This window comes from Elephas maximus, chromosome 18 (assembly GCF_024166365.1).
Source record: "Elephas maximus indicus isolate mEleMax1 chromosome 18, mEleMax1 primary haplotype, whole genome shotgun sequence".
Lineage (NCBI taxonomy): Eukaryota > Metazoa > Chordata > Mammalia > Proboscidea > Elephantidae > Elephas > Elephas maximus.
The window spans coordinates 9,726,503-9,745,632 of record NC_064836.1 but is presented as its reverse complement, the minus strand read 5'-3'; the positions used below and the strand labels follow the sequence as shown (position 1 = coordinate 9,745,632).

Sequence of the window (19,130 nt, the reverse complement as noted above, 5' to 3'; positions counted from 1 at the left end):
TTGGGCAGAGGTAGGAACTTCACATAACCAAGTTACAGAGCCCCGTTGTGGGTCTGTACCATCCTTTCTGTATATCCAGAAATTCCTTAAGGTCAGGGGCTGTGTGGGGTCTCAGTTACTGAAAGGCACCCTTTATCTTGCACAAGGATCACAGGCAACTCTTCCCAGGGTGCCCTTCCCAGGAGGTAAGGTAGTGTTATGGATTGAACTGTGTCCCCCCCAAAATACGTATTGAAATCTTGGCCCTTATACCCATGGATGGAAACCCTGGTGGCTAGCAATGGTTAAGAGCTACTGCTGCTAACCAAAAGGTCAGCAGTTCAAATCCACCAGGCACTCTTTGGAAACCCTATAGGGTGTTCTACTCTGTCCTATAGGGTCACTATGAGTCGGAATCGACTCGACAGCAATGGGTTTTTATACCTGTGGATACACTCCTGTTTGGAAATAGGATTTCCTTTGTTATGTTAATCAGACCACACCCTGAATAGGGTGGGTTCTAAACCTAACCACTTCTGAGTTATAAATAGAGCAGAATGAACACAGACACACACTGGGGAAGGGGAAGACAGCTGATGGAGACAGAGGCAACTACAGCAATTGCTGGCAGCTACTGGAAGCTAAAATAGACAGGGAACACTCACTTCTGAGAGCCACACCCTGGATTCTGACTTCTAGCCTCCTGAACTGGGAGAAATTAAATTTCTCTTCTTTAAAGCCACCCACTTGTAGTATTTGTGTTATGGCAGCACTAGGTAACTAAGACAGGTGAAGACTGCCTTTGCTTACTATATCAAAATGAAGAACAGCTAAGGTCGGGTGAGGGGGTGTGACTTAATTAACTGCCCCCAAGGTCCTGAGGCAGAAGGAAAATGAAGCCCTCTCAGAGGCTGTTCTCTGGCCTTTCCTTCTTTCTACCTTCCTGCACATAGGGAGTAGCTGTCACCTGGCAGTAGGTGTCACCTGGCTACCCAGGCCTGGTAGAACAGCTGAGACCTATGACCTGGCCAGACCAGTGTCCAGAGCCCTAGCCCATGCCTGCCTCACCTGCCACCCTAACATGGAAGTTGTAAGTAGCCTCCTTTCCCTGCAGGTTTCTCAGCACCACGGTGTAGAGGCCGCTGTCGGAGAGGCTGGCCACAGGAATCAGAAGCTGGGTGAGGCTGTCCTTGGTGATGGTCACACTTCTTTTGGGCAAGGGCAAGCCATCCTTCAGCCAGGTCACCTCAGGCAGGGGGGCAGCCTGGGAAAAGAGAGGAAGGAAATGTTGAGAGGGCAAGTCTTATGGAAGCGATGCATTTGAGTTGGGCCTAAGGGAGGTGAAAGGAACAGCATGCTGGGAGGAGAAATCAGTCCAAGCTAAAACACAGAGGTGGGAATGTGCCTGGCAGAGGTGATGAAGTGTGGGGTTGGCAAGTGGGTGGGGGAAAGGGGATGGAAGAGGACTCTGGAAAGGGGGTTAGGTCACAGCCATACAGACATCTGGGCTTATTCTATAAGCAATGATTTCATTCCGTAAGTAAGAGTTTGAATAGGAAAACATAATCAGACTGGATTCATATGGGGGCTGGGTGGGTGTGAGAAGGGGCTGGGAGGGGAGTGTTACCACCCTGATGCCCAAGACCAAATGGAGGATGGCTTAGGAAGCCCTGCAGTAGTCTAGGAGGGGCACTATAGTGACCCTAGAATAGTGGTGATGGGGAGGCCAGTCTAGTGGCCTGATGTGACCCTCAGCACTGTGTACACTGGGCATCAGAATTAAATGGGGATGATGACACCCATGGGATCGTCTTGAGGACTAAGGGAGTTGATACATGGAAAGCACAGAACAGGGCCTAGGACATATAAATACTCAGTGTGCTAAACAGTATTATCATTGTTATTATTATGACCTAAGGGTTAAGAACGTGTAATTTGGAGTTAGAAAGATCTGGGTTTGAATCTGGCTCTGCCACCTATGAGCTTCCCACACAGGAATTGCTGATCATTATCATCATTTTAATAACAATAAAAGGTAACACATTGGGTGCTTGCCATATGTCAGGCACTGTTTATGCGTTCCCATGTATTCATTCCTTTGCTCCTCAGAACAGCTCTTTAAGATACTAAACCAAAAACCAAACCTGTTGCCATTGAGTTGAGATGATTCTGACTCATAGCAACCCTATAGGACAGAGTAAAACTGCCCCATAGAGTTACCAAGGAGCGACTGGTGGCTTCGAACTGCTGACCTTTTGGTTAGCAGCCGAGTTCTTAACCACTGTGCCACATCATTATCCCCATTTGATAGATAAGGAAGCTGAGACACAGAGAGGTCAAGATATGTGTTCAAAGTCAAGCAGTTAGGGAGCAGCTTGTGGGTTCAAATCGCCGACATTTTGGTTAGCAGCCCAGTGCTTAACCAGTGTGCCACCAAGGGCCCTTTTACCCACACGGCCAAAACACCAAAAACCAGTTGCCGTCAAGTAGTTCTGACTCATAGCGACCCTATAGGACAGAGTAGAAATGCTCCATAGGGTTTGCAAGGAGCAGGTGTGGTGATTCGAAGTGCCAGCCTTTTGGTTAGCAGCCACCCGTGCTGAACCACTACACCACCAGGGCTCCAACAACAACAACAAAACCCATTGCTGTCCATCCATTCCCACTCAGCAAACCTGTAGTTCCCACTTGTTTGCAGGTGCATTACCAGCACGCACCACTAGAGGGCTCTTTAGACGCTGAGCAGAGCGGCCACCCAGTGGCCAGGTGAGCGCTTTGCCGTCAAGGAGGGCCCTTCTTCCTCACGTCTGGTCTAATTTCTAGCAAAGGTCTAGGCCAGTGATTAGGGGCAGGAAAGGAACAGAGAGGGAAGCAGAACCACAGGGCTGAGTCCGGCTCCCTTGGCCTCTCTGAGCTCCTCTCCTCACACCCCACCAGGTACACTCACCTCAAATGGAACAGGCACACGAACCGTGTCCCCAGCCCTGACTGTCAGCAAGTCCTTTGTGCTGGAGTCCTTAAGGAACTTGGGATGGACTGAAACACACAAGATGGCTCGTCACCTCCCTCTGCAGTTGGCTCCAGTCCCAGGTCATCAAAAAGTCAGAGCTGGCCGAAGAAGGCTGGGCCAGTTTAATTGATGCTCAGATCCTGATGGGAACTGGAGGCTCCAAAGGAACTGGGGAAGAGAATCCTGGAGGCAAGTGGCAGGAGAGTGGCCGGTGGGGGGATGCCAGTGGGAGAGGGACAGGAGCTCAGGAAGGGAAGCCACCCGGAAGAGGGTTAGGGTTAGGGTTAGGCTGGAGCAGAAGAAAACAGCAAAATAATAATAATAATAATTATCTGACTCCTTGCCTCTACAGGTAAAGAAACTGCTGAGGCCAGAAATGACTTGCCTGAGGTCACACCCGTGGAGTTAGGGCCAGAAGCCTGGCAAGATTCTGGGACTCTGGACCCTGGGTATAGTATGCTTTTTACTATATTACGTCCCCCTTATTGTCACAGGGACAACTAGGGTCAGTGGGATGGCTCGGTGTCAGCCTGGGTCAAAGACAGGTCAGCTGCTTCCAGGGATCAAAGCCCAAGCGGAAGGATAATCCACCTTCCGATAACAGGACACGTGGGGCTTGCTTCATCTCGAGCAGGAACCACATGAGCCGAGCAACACTGTCTTCTTAGGCTGTGCTTGGAAGGCAGTAAAGGGCCCTGGAGAGGACCAGCTTTGGAGTCAAGAGTCGCCTGGCTTAAATCCCACCTCTGCCACACACCAGTGGTAAACTGGGGATAAAGGGTTAACCTTAAAGGAGTGTTATGAGCTGTCAATGAGAAAACATCTCTGAAAGGGCCTTTAAATAAACATTACTTCACTAAATTGGGGGGGGTGCATCCTGGCTCAGCAAGTCATGGATGTACCCAGGAAGGGCCTGTGGGGCTCAGGGCTTTGAGAAGGAGGCGGCACTCACCAGAAATGGGCATGGCTTGCACTAACGTGTCCAGGGCAGTGGGCTGGCCACGTCCCCCATCGTTAACAGCTGTCACTCGCACGAAGTAGCCCTCTCGGGCCCGGAGCCCCTTGGCTGTGTAGGTGGTTTCTGCCACGGTGCCCGTGTGGCACGGGCTCCATTGGAGACTGTGTGAGCCACACAACTCTACCACATACCCCAGGGCTTCGTCCCCATCTTGGGTGTCTGGCCGGGCCCAGCTCAGGGTAATGCTGGTGTTCGGTGTGTCTATCACTTGGAGGTTCCACACAGGCCCTGGGGGTCCTGGCCAACCACCATGCAGATGTCAAGAATGGCATCATCCTCGGGAGGGTGATGCTATTCATTGGCCTTCCTCGTAGGAGTCTGGAGATTTCTATCACTTAGGAATTCTGCCTCTAGACTTTCTTGAAGCCTGAATTCTGCCCCATTATGCACCAGAGATCTGAGGTCATCTCCTCTAGGAAGCTTTCCCCAACTCATTCCATTCATTGGCCAACCTGCCAACATGATCTGACATCTCCCTTCCGCTACCTGTTGTTGCTAGTTGCCTTCAAGTCCATTCCAACTCATGGCGACTCCAAGTGTGCAGAGTAGAACTGCTCCATGGGGTTTTCAAGGCTGAGATCTTTTGGAAGCAGATAGCCAGGTCTTTCTTCCAAAGCACCTCTGGGGGGGTTCAAACTGCCAACCTTTTGGCTCGTAGTTGAGTGCTTAACCATGTGTGTCACCCAAGGACTCCATTCCCCCCACCTACACTTTCCTAATTCCTAAAAATTGGTATTTTGTTGATGACTTCTTAGACTCCAAGATCCTTGGAGATTAGAATTCTGCATCTTTTTACTCTGAACTTTAAGCACCAAGCCAAGACCCCTTTTGGGCACTTGGTCCAGACTTCTTATTCTTCACCTTTTAAATGGGAACAGTACTAACACAAGCCCTACCTCCCCTCGGGGATTCTGGAATAAGCAAAATGCATGGTGAGTGATTAAGAGCTTTGTCTACCACTCTGGTTCTCAAGCCTGGCTGCATACTGGAATCACCTGGGAAGCTTTCAAAGATGCTGGTGTCTAGATCCCACCCTGGAGATTCTGATTTAATCGTTCTAGGGGTACAGCCTAGGCATCAGGACTTTTAAGAGCTCTCCAAAGTGTTTCTATAAAAATGCAGCTAACTTAAGAACCACTGGTCAGTGCTTCTCAAACTTTAATTTGTATACAGATCACCAAGGGATTTTGTTATGCACACAGGTTCTGATTCAGTCGAGCTGGAATGGGGCGGAGGAGTCCACATCTCTGACCAGCTCCCGGGGGATGCTCTGACACCTTGGCAGCAAGGGTCTAGGAAGTGTAGTTACTGGACTAGCTACTTGTCAGTGGTTGATGTGGGGTCAATTCCAGCCCATGGCAACACCATGTGTGCAGAGTAGAACTGTTCTCCATGGGGTTTTAAAGGCTGTGACTTTTCGGAAGCAGACTGCCAGGCTTGTCTTCCGATGCAGCTTTGGCTACTACTGGGCACCGATTATCCTACCCGTCTCTCCATTCCCATCACTGATGAAAGAGAGATTAACAGTAAAGTAGGAGATGTGTGCTCCATGTGGAAGGAATAAGATACCTGGATTAGCTTTCCTCCCCCATCTCTCCATTCTACACCCTGTCCTTTCTAGGACTAAAACTTATGTGCCACTGGAACAATTAAAGTTGTAGAATGTTCTATTCTTGTTGGGTTTGTTCAAACAACCTGAGCACCTACACTGTACCAGGCCCTGAGAGGAACAAAGATGCTCTCCAGGTCTTTACCACCTGGTCAGTCCAGCAGGTGCCAGGACATGCTGCTGCCTGGAAGACTGGTCACCAGCAGGGCCATAACAGGATGAGGTATAAAGAGCAGTGGTTCCCAAGCTGTATGCCTTCGAGTGCCAGAATGGAGCTCTTGGTAGGTGTTTTATGGAAAAGGTATCCATTAATGAAGTTTGAGAAATTTGGATTGAACAGATTTCTTCCCTGCCTGGTTTGGGTGTAACGGAGGCTTCATGTAAACACCTTTGATCACAGATCTTTTTTGTTGCTGTTCTCACAAGGTCTATTGGCATTTCTCGGTCCACGAAGGTTCCCGAGACCATAGACAGGGAAACGCTGTTCTGGGCCTTAAGTTTCTCGAGGGCAGAGACCAGATTCATACAGCTGGTTCCTGACATAATGCTGAGCACTCAGTAGGTGACGAGCAAATGTTTGTTGGATAGAGAATTGATGAGTGAGGTTCCCTGGGGCCCTCAGCAATGATAACACCTCTCTGGGGTGAGGGGGTAGTTACAAGCTGGGACAGGTGGGCCAGCTTGGGGACTGACCTGCCCAGGGGCTGAGGAGAAAGTAATCTTGGGAAAGAGATCTAATCCCCACTGCCTACCTCTGGGCCTGTTTGGCCTCAATTTAGGGGCTAAGGAGCCCTGGCGGCACAGTGGTTAAATGCCAAAAGATCAGTGGTTCGAACCCACCAGGTGCTCCATGGGAGAAAGATGTGGCAGCCTGCTTCTGTCAAAGATTACAGCCTTGGAAGCCCTATGGGGAAGTTCTACTCTGTCCTATAGGGTTGCTATGAGTCGGAATTGACTCAATAGCGATGAGTTTGGAACGCCTCCTGTGGAGTCTGGGTGATGCAAGCAATTTGCAATTGGCTGCTGACCAAAAGCCTGGCGGTTCAAATCCATGCAGCAGCTCATCTAAAGAGAAGGCCCTAGCAAACTGTTTCCGTAAAGATTACAGCCAAGAAAACTCTATGGAAGGTTCTACTCTGTAACACGTGGGGGAGCCGTGAGTCGGAATCCACTTGACGGTATCCAACAACAACACAACAACCCCCTCCTGGACCCCAAAGCTACATCTAGCCCCAAAGGCCTTTTGAGGCTTACCTCCCAGTACTCCTAACCATTTCCTTAGGGACTGCCCTTGACCCGAGGTCTCCTGTCCTGTTCCAGCCAGCTTTAGAGCTACCCCATGCTCAGCGCCCCCTCCCCATCCTGGGATGGTGTCCCACTTACTCATGGGGTCCCGAGCAAAGACGGCCTCCGATGGGGGTCCAGGCTCTCCGGGGCCTGGGGGAGCCACGGCTGTGACCCGGAACTCGTACTGACAGCCCTGCCACAGGTCCACCACCGTCCACTTCCTCTCTGTGAACAGCCCACCCCACATGAGTCCCACCTTGATGGGACCTGGCAATGGGGAGACAGCTCGGTGTCTCCACATTCTGGAGAAGACCAAGACTAGGGCCCCAACACATCACCACCCCACCCCCCATCTAGTCAGCCACGTGTGACTCAGTTCTCTCTAAAGTGACAGGAGCGCTACTCAGGCTGTTAGGGGCCCAAGTCCCTGTCTGGTTCTGCTGCTTACTTGCTGGGTGGCCTTGAGCAAGAGCCTCTCTGATTCTCTCTGCCTCACAGAGTTGTTGTCATACGTAAATAAACAGAGCCGCTAAGTGAAGTTGGAGCATCTTGCTATGCCTTTAGTTCACTGCCCTTTTTCCAGAGATGAGGAGACTGAGGCCCTGAGAGGCCTTAGCTCCTAGGCAGCACAGCCATGACTAGAAGCCAGGTGTCCTTGACAATCTGTGCAGCACTTTTTCCTCTGCAAACCTGGGCCTGCACGGCATGCCTGCAGCTGGAAATACTCTGAAGAGCATAAAACTCTGGGACGTAAAGCAAAGGCTTATCTGCCCAGCACTTAGGCTTTTCCAAGTTCTTCCTGATACCGGAAAGCAGGTAGTTTCTTTGGAAACTATCTGGAGGAGGAACACGTCTCTCCATTTTATAGATGAGGAAACAGGGATCCGGAGAGGAAAGTGGGCTACCCAAGATCAAGGTCAGGACTAAGAGCTCCACCTCTGATTTCCAGCTGGGATTTTTTTCCATCAGACCAAGGTTTCTCGGCCTCTGTACTGTTGACGTTTTTGGCCAAATAATTCTTATTTTGTGGGGTGGGGGTACTGCCCTGTGTGTCGCAGGAGGTTTAGTAGTATCCTTGGCCTCTTCACACTAAATGCCAATGACATGCTCACCACCCTTCGCCCACCCCACCCCCATTTGTGACAACCAAAAACTATCTCCAGACATTGCCAAATGTCCCCTAGGGGGCAAAACCACCCCCGGGTTAGGACCACTGCATTAAGCCAATCTCGCGTGATAAGCCAAAGGACGCCAATGCCAGGAGGCGGTCTAATGAACCTTTGGAGGTAGGACGGAGCGCAAGGGGGCCATTAAGGCCTGCTCACCAGGCACGGGCTGGTGGTTCACTGCCATCCAGGTGTTGCTTCCCTTCTTGCGCTTCTCAATCAGGTAGCCCAGGAGGTGGGCACTGCCAGGGCCCTGAGGCGCTGTCCATGTCAGCGTGATGCCCTGGCTGGAGGCTGACAGGATGGCTGGGGCGGAAGGGGGCCTGGGGAGAGCTGGGGGCAGAGAAGGGCTGGTTAGCTAAAGGCAGGGGCACGTGTGAGCTCCTGGAGGGGAGGTCCTGGGGGACAGGGAGGCACCTGGGGGCAGGAGTGTCAGGGGGCTGAGCCAGCCTGGTCTAGACACTGTTCTGGCAGTTGAGAGGCAGGAATGACAGGGACAGAGAAGACATTTGGGCCAAGAGTCTAGAGCCACCCCTCAGGTTCCAGTGTCCTGATAGGAGGCTCCAGCCTGGGGGCATCCGATGGAGGAGCATGCTAGTCCCTGCCCAGAGTCTTGGGAGAGTGGGCTCTGCCTGCCCATCCACCCACCCCCGAGAGTCACAGCTGGGAGAAAACCAGTTGCCATTGAGTTGATTCCAACTCATGGTGACCCCGTATGTGTCAGAGTGGAGCTATGCTCCACAGGGTTTTTAATGGCTGGTTTGGGGGAAGTAGATCACCAGGTCTTTCTTCCAAGGAGGCTCTGAGTGAATGTGAACCACGAAGCTTTCAGTTAGCAGCAGAGCATGTTAACCCCTTGTACCACCCAGGGACTCCGAATAGCTGGGAGAAGACCCCATAAATCTTGCTTCCTGGTCTGGCTACCAGATCTCAAATGAAGCTGAGGTCAGGAGCCTCCACATTGCTCTAGGAAGGCCTCAAGAACCCCAGCCACTGGTTGGTGTCCCTCAGCCTTGGGGACAGACCTGCCGGTGCTCTGGGAACGGTGAGTAGCCCACGAGTGTTGCCTGCCCCCAGCCCCAGCCTGTCCTCTCACCCTCAGGAGCCACCAGCACCTCCTCGGATTGCAGGGCCTCTCCAGCTCCCTCAGAGGTCACAGCAAACACTCGGAAGGCATACTTCCTGCCCTGCTCCACGTGGGCATCGGTGAAGGTGGTGCTGTCTGTGGGAGGCTCGCCCACCTTCAGCCACGCGCTCCTGCCAGCCTGCCGCCTCTCCACCACGTAGTGCTGTATGGCCCGGCCCCCATCATCGTGTGGAGCCTGCCAGCGGAGGCAGACACCAGCCCTGTGGCCATCCTGCACCTCCAGGGGGCCCTGTGGGGGCTGGGGCTTGTCTAGGGACCCGGGAGAGAAGCAGGAAGAGAAGGGCGTCAGAGGAGCTGGAAAGGGAGCTTGTTGGCCTCCCACCACCTCATCAGTGGATGAGCTGGGCAAATTGCCCAGGAGGCCCTGGGTATGACCCAGAGGTCCACTGAGACAGCCAGATGTCCCTGGTCTCCACCCCCAACACATACATATATACCCAGGACTGTGACATGGAACCAGCCCCAAGCCCAGCCCTACCACTCAGTGGCTGGTATGGGCACCTGCCCAGCCCCTGGATCCAGCAGTCCTACCTTCCTGGCACCACTCAATCACCCCACCCCACTCCTTCTCTAGGCCTCAGTGTATTCGTGCTCAGAGAGCTGCAGCCAGTTCCTCCAACGAGGAAGGGCCCAGCCCCTTACTTATCTAAACTGCTCCATCCTAACCAGTCTGAGTTGGGAGAGGTAGACAGCTTGGTTCTTAGGCAGCATCAGGCAGGGAGCGTCCGCAACCCTGGGGACACTCGGGCTGGGGAGGAGGCTGGAGCTGGCACCTATGACCTGCAGGGTGAGCTCGGCCTGTGCAGAGCCTCCGTCGCTCCTCAGCATAAGGCTGTACTCGCCACGGTCCTTCCTGCTGGCGCTGGGGAGGCACAGCCGAGTGAAGCCGTCTCCCAGGGCCACCTGGACCCCCCCGCTGCTGCCATCCAGCACCACAGCCCTGTCCTTCTCCAGGTAGCTTGAACCGGAAGACGACTCTCAAAGGGAATCTTCACTGCCACCGGCTTCCCAGCCTTGACCACCAGTGGCTCTCTCAGTTTCTCTGTCACATTTGGAGCGGTGGTGGGGGGTCTAGAGATAAAACAGGGCACGAAAGGCAAAGGAGAGCAGGGCACTGGGCACTGTGGATGCGGCAAGAGAAGGACCCAGAGAAGGAAGCTTGGGGTAAGGGTAGGGAGCCCCTGACCCCACCTCTTGAGGACTAACAAGGGGAGTGAGCTTCATCTGCAGCAGGAGGGACTGGGTTAGGCTTCCCCAAAATCTTCCTGACCAGGAAGGCAGTTAGGTGCTGGACTAGGGAGGGTGTGAGCTGGCATTTTAAATTCACAGATGCTCTTCTCAGGCTGAGGATGAGATTAGATATTGGCTGTAGACCAGCAACAAATTTCAGGTGGTTAGAAGTGGAGCATATTGCCTGATGCAAAGAGATGGTGGGCAGGGATGCCTTACCGTGGACGGTTAGGGTGGCCTCGCTCTGCTGGTTGCCGGCTACAAACGTGTACCTCCCGGCCTGGGTCCCCTGCACACAGGCAATGAGGAGTCTGTGCACAAGACTGTCTTGCTCAAAGATGACTCCATCCTGGGCAGTGAGCTGGAGACAAGTGCCACAGCAGGCAGGAGAGTGTCATCTGTCCCTACCCCGTTCCCTGGCCCAGCTTTTCTAATGCAATTGCTGGAATGGTAATAACAACTGCCTGTATCAAGCACTTATCATGTGCTAATGCTGTCTGTGTATATATAAAAAAAAAACCCAAACCTATTGCCATCAAGGCGATTCCAACTCATGGCGACCCCACGTGTTTCCGAGTAGAACTACTCCACAGGGTTTTCAGTGCTACAGAAGTAGATCATCAGGTCTTTCTTCTGCAGCACTGCTGGGTGGATTCGAACTGCCAACCTTTTGCCACTCAGGGACTTTTCTCCATGTATAAAATACCTCATTTATTTCCACAACAACCTTAGGAGGTAGGTACTATGATCAACACCATTTTATAGATGAGGAAACTAGAATGTTGAGCAACTTGCCCAAGATGACAGAACTGGTAAGTGGCACAGCTGGGATCTGATGCCAGGCCTCGCTGAGGCCACAGCCCTTGCTCTGAACCACTGTGACACTCTTCCTTCTGTGATGACAGCTAGAGTGGAGACCAGAGGGGATGTCCAGAGAGAGGAGCGACCTCAGCTGGTCAGGAAGAGAAAATGGCACTTGTACGAGGCCTTGAAGGAGGGGCAGAACTCAATAGGTGGAGGTACCAACCAAAACATCCACTGCCATCGAGGTGATTGCGACCCTATAGGACAGAGTAGGACTGCCCCAGGGGGTTTCCAAGGCTGTAATCTTTATGGAAGCAGACTGCCACATCTTTCTCCCGAGGAGCCGCTGGTGGGTTCAAACTGTCAACCTTTTGGTTAGCAGCCAAGTGCTTAACCACTGCGCCCCCAGCGCTCAGTGGAGATACAGAAAAGGCATTTTGGATAGTGGAAGGAAAGTAAGGCACGCGTTGAGGGAGGAGTGAAGTGAATACACATCCATTTAAAAATCTAGTTCTCTTTTAAATACATCAGCTTTGTTGGCCATTTGAACTTCTCCCAGGGTGGGTGCATTAGAAAAATGAAGAATGAAAAATCCTTCTTGCAAAGCCTCTCCTTCTTCTGTACCTCCCCCCTGCCCCTCTCCCTCAATTGGCTGGTAAAGAGAAGGTGTGAGGGGGCAGTACCTTGACTCCATCCTTAAACCAGGCTCCAGGTCCCAGGTCACGGGTGAGGGTGCAGGAAAGCATGGTAGCCTCCCCTTGCTTGGCTTCTGTGTCAGCCAGGCCCTGGGAGAAGTGGCCCCTGGGGACTGGATAGACACAGAAGGTGTCTGGGGGCTGGTCACAAGGGGATGCTCCCAAGACCCAGCCTCCCAGGCCATGGCCTGCACTGCCCTGGGTGGCCACCACAGCCCAGCCAGCTGGGCTCAGCCAGTGCTCTCAAGGCCAAACTTCTCGTTTTTCTCAGCAGCACCTAGGCTAGTACAGATCTAGGGTACAGGGTAGATTTAGGGCTCCCAGAGTCACACAAATGGCAGGTCTGTGGTCAGAAACAGTGGGCTAGGCCAACAACTCTGGTGCTTTGGATATAGGGCTTCAAGACAGATACTGGGGAAACCTCTGAGCCATATGCAGCCTGGATTGCATCTGCACAAGGAGGAAGACGTTGCTTCCTGAATTTGAAAGAGATACCCGAAAATGAGGGGCACTGGCAGGGACAAGCTCCTGGGGCTAGAGGCAGAATTGGGACCAATCCAGGCACCCTAGTATTCAGGGCATCCCCCCTTGGCTCTACCCCATGGAGATGGCCCAGCTGAGAAATACCTACCTCGGGCCTCCTTGGAGAAACTGCCAGTGCCGGGCTTGTGTCCAGATCCGGGACTTTGGCGGGCATCTGCCCCCTCGCCGTAGACATTCGCCCTTCCTATTGTGCCACCTCTCTTGCTGCCCAGATGACTTGGGGGCTCCTGGCTCTGGTCTTCACCCTCAGTTTCCCCCTGGTGCCCTCTGCTCTCACCTCCACGTGGGTGTCCCAGGTCTTGGGCCTCCTCTGCTCCCCTGCTCTGAGCTACTCCCACCTCAGCCCCTGACTGTGTTTGAGACCTGCTCCTGAAGGAACCTGCTCTCCTGTCTGACCCACCAGAGTCTTCTGCTCCCTGCCCCTCATTCTCTTTCAGGGCCCCGGGACCTTGGGCCTTGTCCTTCTCACCCTCCAGGGACCCCTGCTCTCCAAGGGCCCCACTTCTGCCTCTCTGTCCTTTGCCTTGCTGAGAGTCCAGGTCCCTTCCAGGACCTGAGTCTTTGCTATCCAGGGACTGTGGGTCTTGACACCCACCAGCCTCTTCTTGGCCTGGTGCACCCTCCATGCCCCTGGAGCTCCCTGGACTTCCATGGGTCCCGCAGAATATGGCATCTCTCTCCTGCAGAGACCTGGAAACCCTGGAGCTTGGGAGTTGGTTCTCAGTACCTCTGCTGCCTTGGCCATGCCCTTCGCCTTCCCATCCTGGGACCCAAGCACTGCTCAACCCTTGTCCATCGGCACCCCCTAACGCTGATTTGTCCCTTCCCCACGGTGCAGAGCTGCTGTCCAGAGCTTGGCCTGGCCCTGCTGAGCTCCCCCAGCCTGCTCCCATCCTTCTGCCTCCCCGCACAGAGTCCCCACCTCCCTGAGGTGCCCACTCCCCCTGGCCAGCAGCTCCACCCCTGTCTGCTATCCGTGGGTCTGCTCTCCCAAAGTCCCGTTCATGCCGAGACTCCAGAGCAGCTGTCCCTGTCTGGTTCTCACCCTCCACTGACCCCTGACTACCATCAAAAAGCCCAGAAGGCCCCATGGCCCCTGCTCGCTCTGCAGGCCTGCCCTCCTCACTGGGAGCCTCTTGGTCCCTAGGAGACCCTGGGATTCCAGAACCGTTTTGCCACTCACTGACTCCTGATTTTCCCTTGGAGTCAACAGCCCCCAAGGCCTCCAGGGTCCCTGAGGTTCCACAGCCCCCAAGACCATCCCTGGAGCCCTGGCCATCTGAAAAAGTCTCTGGCCCTCCCTGAGTCCCCAGCGGCCCTGGGCCCCTGGGGCTGTCCCTGTGAGTTGTCCCAACTGCAGACCTCTGCAGTCCCACCATCCCAGAGCCCACCCCAGGAGCTGCTCCATTCACGAGCCTTGTTCCTCTGCCGCTCTCTGGGCTGTCCATGGAGCTTGTACTACCATGAGATGCCTCTGATGCGACCCTATAGCCTGACCCCTGCTCCATGGCATCTTGGCTTTTGGATCTACCCTCATATCCCATTCCAGCCAAGGAGCCTGTGACTCCAAGCGTCCCTGAACCCTTCTCACCCACTGCTCCCATTTCCCCAGATCCTCCTGGGCCTCCTCTATAACCTCCCTTGCCCCCTGGCGCCATGCCCTTAGTACCTTCCAGGACTCCCCTATAACCTTCCTCACTCCGTGACAAAGTATGCCCAGAATCCCGTAAACCATCCCTACAATCTGTTTCACATAACGTAAACCTCCCAGGACCCCCTAATTCATTCCTATAACTGCCCTCACCCTTTGACCCAATTTTCCCAGGTGCCCCTAAACCATTCCTATAATCTTCCTTTCTCCCTGAACCCATTCCCTCAGGAACCCCCAAATCTTTCCTATAACTTGTCTTACCTACTGACCTCATTTCCCCAGAGCTCCCAATACCACTCCTATAACCTGCCTCACCCCCAAGCCTCATTCCTCCGAGACCCCCTGAACCATCTCTGAAGTCTGCCTCACCCCCTGGCCTGATTCCTCTGAGACCCCGTGAACCATCTCTGAAGCCTGCCTCACCCCCTGACCCCACTCCTCTGAGACCCCCTGAACCATCTCTGAAGCCTGCCTCACCCCCTGACCCCATTCCTCTGAGACCCCCTGAACCATCTCTGAAGCCTGCCTCACCCCCTGACCCCATTCCTCTAAGACCCCCTGAACCATCTCTGAAGCCTGCCTCACACCCTGACCCCATTCCTCTAAGACCCCCTGAACCATCTCTGAAGCCTGCCTCACCCCCTGGCCCCATTCCTCTGAGACCCCCTGAACCATCTCTGAAGCCTGCCTCACCCCCTGGCCCCGGTCCCCCAAGCTCAAGACTCCTTGACCCTTCTCCATAAGCTGTTCTGCCTCCAGTTCCCTGAGGCCCTGGAATTCCTGATCTATCCCCACAGCCTAGTATACTGTCAGACCCATATGCCCACTGGCTCTCAGAACCAACCCCATCATGAGAAGGTAATGCTTCAGGGTATCTGGTATCATCCCAACAACCAGTCCCAGGCCCAGATGCCCTGGCACCAGGGCCCCTGGGCCCACCCCCATCATCCACCTTGCCCCCTGCCCTCAGAGACCCTGGCTCCATGGCTTCTGGATCCCCAGAGCCATCTTCATAACCTCCTTCTCCGAAGGACCCCAGAGTCCCTGAGGTCCTGAAGACCCCACAATCTCCAGTCTGACCCCAAGGCCTTACTCCTGGCTCTGCTCCCACATGTCTGTCCTCAAATGCCTCAGAGGCCCCCAGACCACCTCTACTCACAGACCCCACTGTGCCAGAACTCCCTAAACTACCACCTTGAGGGCCTATTTCCCCCTGGCCTCTGGATGTATCCCTATGTCCCACTGCACCCATGGGTCCTCCACCAGCGCTACCTGGGCCATTCTTGAAACTGCCAACTCTCCCAGACCCTCTTCTGTCCACATCATAACCATCTTTGTCTCCAGACCACATTTCCCCAGGCACCCCTGAGCTATGCCTGTAGCCACTCCCTTCCTCAGACTCTATTCCCCCAGGTGCCCCAGAGGTGACTCTATAACCAGCACCTTGACCAGACCCCATTTCTCCTACCACCACCCCTGAGCCATCGCTATAAGCAGCTCCATTTCTGGGACCTATTCCTCTAGAATACCCTAAGCTGTTCCCGTAAGTAGAATCCATTCCCTCCAGACCTCCTAAGCCATCCATACAGCCCATCTCATCCCTGGGTCCTTTTCCTCTTGAGCCCCATGATCCATTCCAGAAATCTGACTCAGACCTGATTGCTCTAGGACCTCTTGACCCATTAGTGTCTCCTAGTGTGCCCCCAGACCCCTGAGCATCCAGGCCTGAAGATCCAACTAGCCTGTGGCTTCTGGCATCCACTCCCTGACCAGACCGCATTAGCTCAGCATCTTGGGCACCACCCATACCACTCACATCACCTTTCCCTCCACTGGGCCCCAGCACTCCAGGCCCACTGTGGGCCCTGGTTTGACCTGTGCTATCAGCCGCTATGTTTCCTGTCCCCTTTGTTCCCCTCTGATCTGCTATCCAGCCCTGGGAAGACCGGAGGCTTCTGGAGTCATCCTCTGTCCCGTGTGAGGGCCCGGCTGTCTCCTGACCATCCTTGCAGCCCAAGCCCCTTCCCCTGTGCTCTTGTAGGTTGTCTTTCCAGTCTCCAGGGCCTCCAGAGCCTCCAGAGCCAGTTTTATAGCCCCTTCCCTCAACCACAGACTGCCCTAGGGCCCCATCGTCTGCCTCCCGCAATGATCCCTCAGCTTTGGCTTCAGTACTCCTGCCCCCCAGGGGGAATTTTCTGCCACCTGATATTGATGGCTCCTGGAAACCCTTACCTCCGAATGTCTGTCCCAGAGATTCCCCTGATTCACTGTGGACCCCGGCTCTCCCAGGGTCAGAATCTCTGCCCCGCCGAGAGTCCAATGACCCAGGTCCCATGCCTGCCTTGGAGCTAGAACCTCTTCCTCCAGGAGACCCCAGGATTCCAGGATCTCCTGTCCCACTGATGTCTCCAGGTTCCCCCAGGCCAGTCCCATAACCCCACACTGCCCTCGGCTCTCCTCTCCCCCTCCCCCTCCCCCTGCTCAGACCATTCCTTCCCTCCATTTTATCCAAGCCGTCCCTCTCCATCACCTCACCTGTCAGCAAAGACCCCACAGGATCAAACTGGGATTCCAGGAGGGCTCTCCTTTCTACCCTCGGTCCCAACTGAGCATCCCAGAGTTGTTCCTGGCCCTGCTTGTCCTCTCTGTGCTCCTTTCCTTCCCAGGTGCCTCCCAGTTCTCCAGCCTGAGGAGGCCTGGACCCAGCCTCCCAGCCTCCTGATGACCCCCAGCATCTGTCCCCATCACTGTCTCTGCCATGATCTTCCTGTTGGCCTTCCATGAGGCCAAACCCTGAATCTGGGCCCTCATCCTGTAGATGGGGCTTCCTGGGAAGGCTTCTGCTCCGGCCTCCCTCTCTGTGGAGCTGACTTTCCCCAGGAAGGGTGACTCTGCCTCCCTTTGCTTCAGGAAAGCCCTCTCTCACCTGCCCGGGACCCCAGGCAGAGTCAGCTGTACCCTCGTTTCCCATCAAGGAGTAGCCATGCCCACTAAAACCACCTCTCTCTGGGCTGGCTGTAAGCTGGAGCCTGGAAGTCAGCCCAGCCCCCTTGAGGGAGCTCCCCATGGGGTCCTGCTCTCTGGGTTTCCCTCCCTCACCACTCATCCTCCCAGAGTCTTCTGCTTCTGAGACCTGGGCTCCTGGTGCCTGCAACTGGCGGTCATCACTGGTGGTCAGAAGGCCTTTATCCTTCCCAGCTTTGGTCAGGTGGTGTTTTTATGGGATGTCAACACCCCCCATAGAGAGACAAGAGACAAGAGAAAAAACCCCTGTTACATTGGGCCAAGGCACCTGGCTGACCCCAGGGCCTTGCCTGACCCTCAGTTTCCCCAGTAGAGAAACAGGTTGAATACACAAGAAGAAAGCCAGGGTGCGCTGGCTGATGCATGAATAAACCCCATCACTACCTCCCCAATCCTGTACCCACAGGCCAGCCCACCCTGCTACCTGGTGCATGAGGATCTGAGAGAAAACACAGAAGCCAAAAGTCATTTGCTTATTGAACGGCCACAAGCAGCTGCATGGTTTTTAAAAGCTTGACTTGCCCTACTGCCTGCCTTACAAATTTCCACTTTACAGTTTCCTGGGATCACTGTGAACCTGAATCTCAATCCCCAGTGGGGTTTAAGGGTGTTCTTTGGTCTGGCCCAGGGACTGCTCATCCACACTGAACCCAGGCCATTGTCCCAAGCCCTGACCAGGACTCTAGAGCCATCTTGGACCTGTGCCCCAGAGTAATTCCAAGGGCCCCGACAGAGTAGAGCAGCTGAGGAGGATTGGGTTGGCTGAAAGGGGTCTGAATATGAGAAAATTTACTTATTTATTGTTCATCTCTGGCTCACCAAAATATAAGCCCCACAAAGACAGAGAATTTGTCAGTTCTGTTCACTAATATACCCATGTACCTAGAATACTGTCGGGCATATAATAGGTGTTCAACAAATATTTACTGAATAAATAAATACATTCACATAAAAAAAAAAAGGCTGACCAAAGGAAGCCTCACCTCCCCCTGGCCTTCCTCCCACCCTCCCCACCCTGAGATCTTGCTTTGGGGAAGGCAGGAAGAGGCAGAGGGGTGAACCACTCACCTTCAACCACCAGCCAGGCACTGGAGGCATGGAGCCCGGTGACCAGTGAATAGAGGCCCATGTCTGAGAAATGGGCCCCTTTTACCACCAGCCGGTGGGTCAGCCCGTCGGGGGACACAGTCACTTCATATTTATCGCTGGGCTGGAATGGCCGATGCTGGAAATGCCAGGTGGCGTTGGGGCAGGGGCTTGAGAGAATGCACTCAAAGACAGCCCTTTCCTGCTGCTGGCAGCGGACCTCGGTCAGAGGGACCACTACCCTGGGCGGGATGGCTGCCAGGAAGCAGAACGGTGCAGTCAGCATGACGCAGTGGGGCTGTGCGCTCAGAAACCCGGGTTCAGACCAGCACAGCCACAAACCCCCGTGTTACCTTGGATGGGTCATCTCCTTACCCTAGGTGTCAATTCCCCAAATATGATATGATTTGATGTAATTAAAATATTATATGATAAAATTGTTGTTGTTGTGTGCCGTTGAGTTGATTCCAACTCATAGTGACCCTAGATAACAAAGTAGAACTGCCCCACAGGGTTTCCTAGGCTGTAATTTTTATGGGAGCAGGTTGACAGTCTTTCTCTAGAGGAGCCGCTGGCAGGTTCAAACTGGGAACCTTTCAGTTAGCAGCCGAGCATTTAACCATTTCGCCACCAGGGCTCCATATATGATAAAATGAGGAACTGTGATTAGCGATTGCCAGGTTATGGTCAGTGGGCTATTTTCAGCTCTGGAATTCCATAACCCTAAATCCAAAAAAAAAAAAAAAAGCTCTATCTGAGGGTGAGGTGAGTACACGAAGGAAACCAACGTGCTGACTGCCAAATTATTAATCCTTATGACCACCCCTGAGGTAGGTATTATCACATCCTTTGAAACCCTGGTGGCGCAGTGGTTAAGGGCT

General features: G+C 53.8%; 1 protein-coding gene across 1 annotated transcript in view; it reads right to left on the bottom strand.

Annotated features, from left to right (window-relative positions):
* Positions 1–19,130, bottom strand: part of IGFN1 (immunoglobulin like and fibronectin type III domain containing 1) — a 50,666-nt gene that overhangs the window by 12,488 nt on the left and 19,048 nt on the right. The window contains 13 exon segments of the mRNA XM_049858464.1: positions 1,048–1,243; positions 2,927–3,015; positions 3,942–4,244; positions 7,000–7,128; positions 8,229–8,402; positions 9,166–9,465; positions 9,990–10,166; positions 10,169–10,285; positions 10,663–10,807; positions 11,934–12,058; positions 12,577–12,704; positions 17,295–17,337; positions 18,232–18,504. Coding sequence (XP_049714421.1) covers positions 1,048–1,243; positions 2,927–3,015; positions 3,942–4,244; positions 7,000–7,128; positions 8,229–8,402; positions 9,166–9,465; positions 9,990–10,166; positions 10,169–10,285; positions 10,663–10,807; positions 11,934–12,058; positions 12,577–12,704; positions 17,295–17,337; positions 18,232–18,504 — 2,199 coding nt within the window.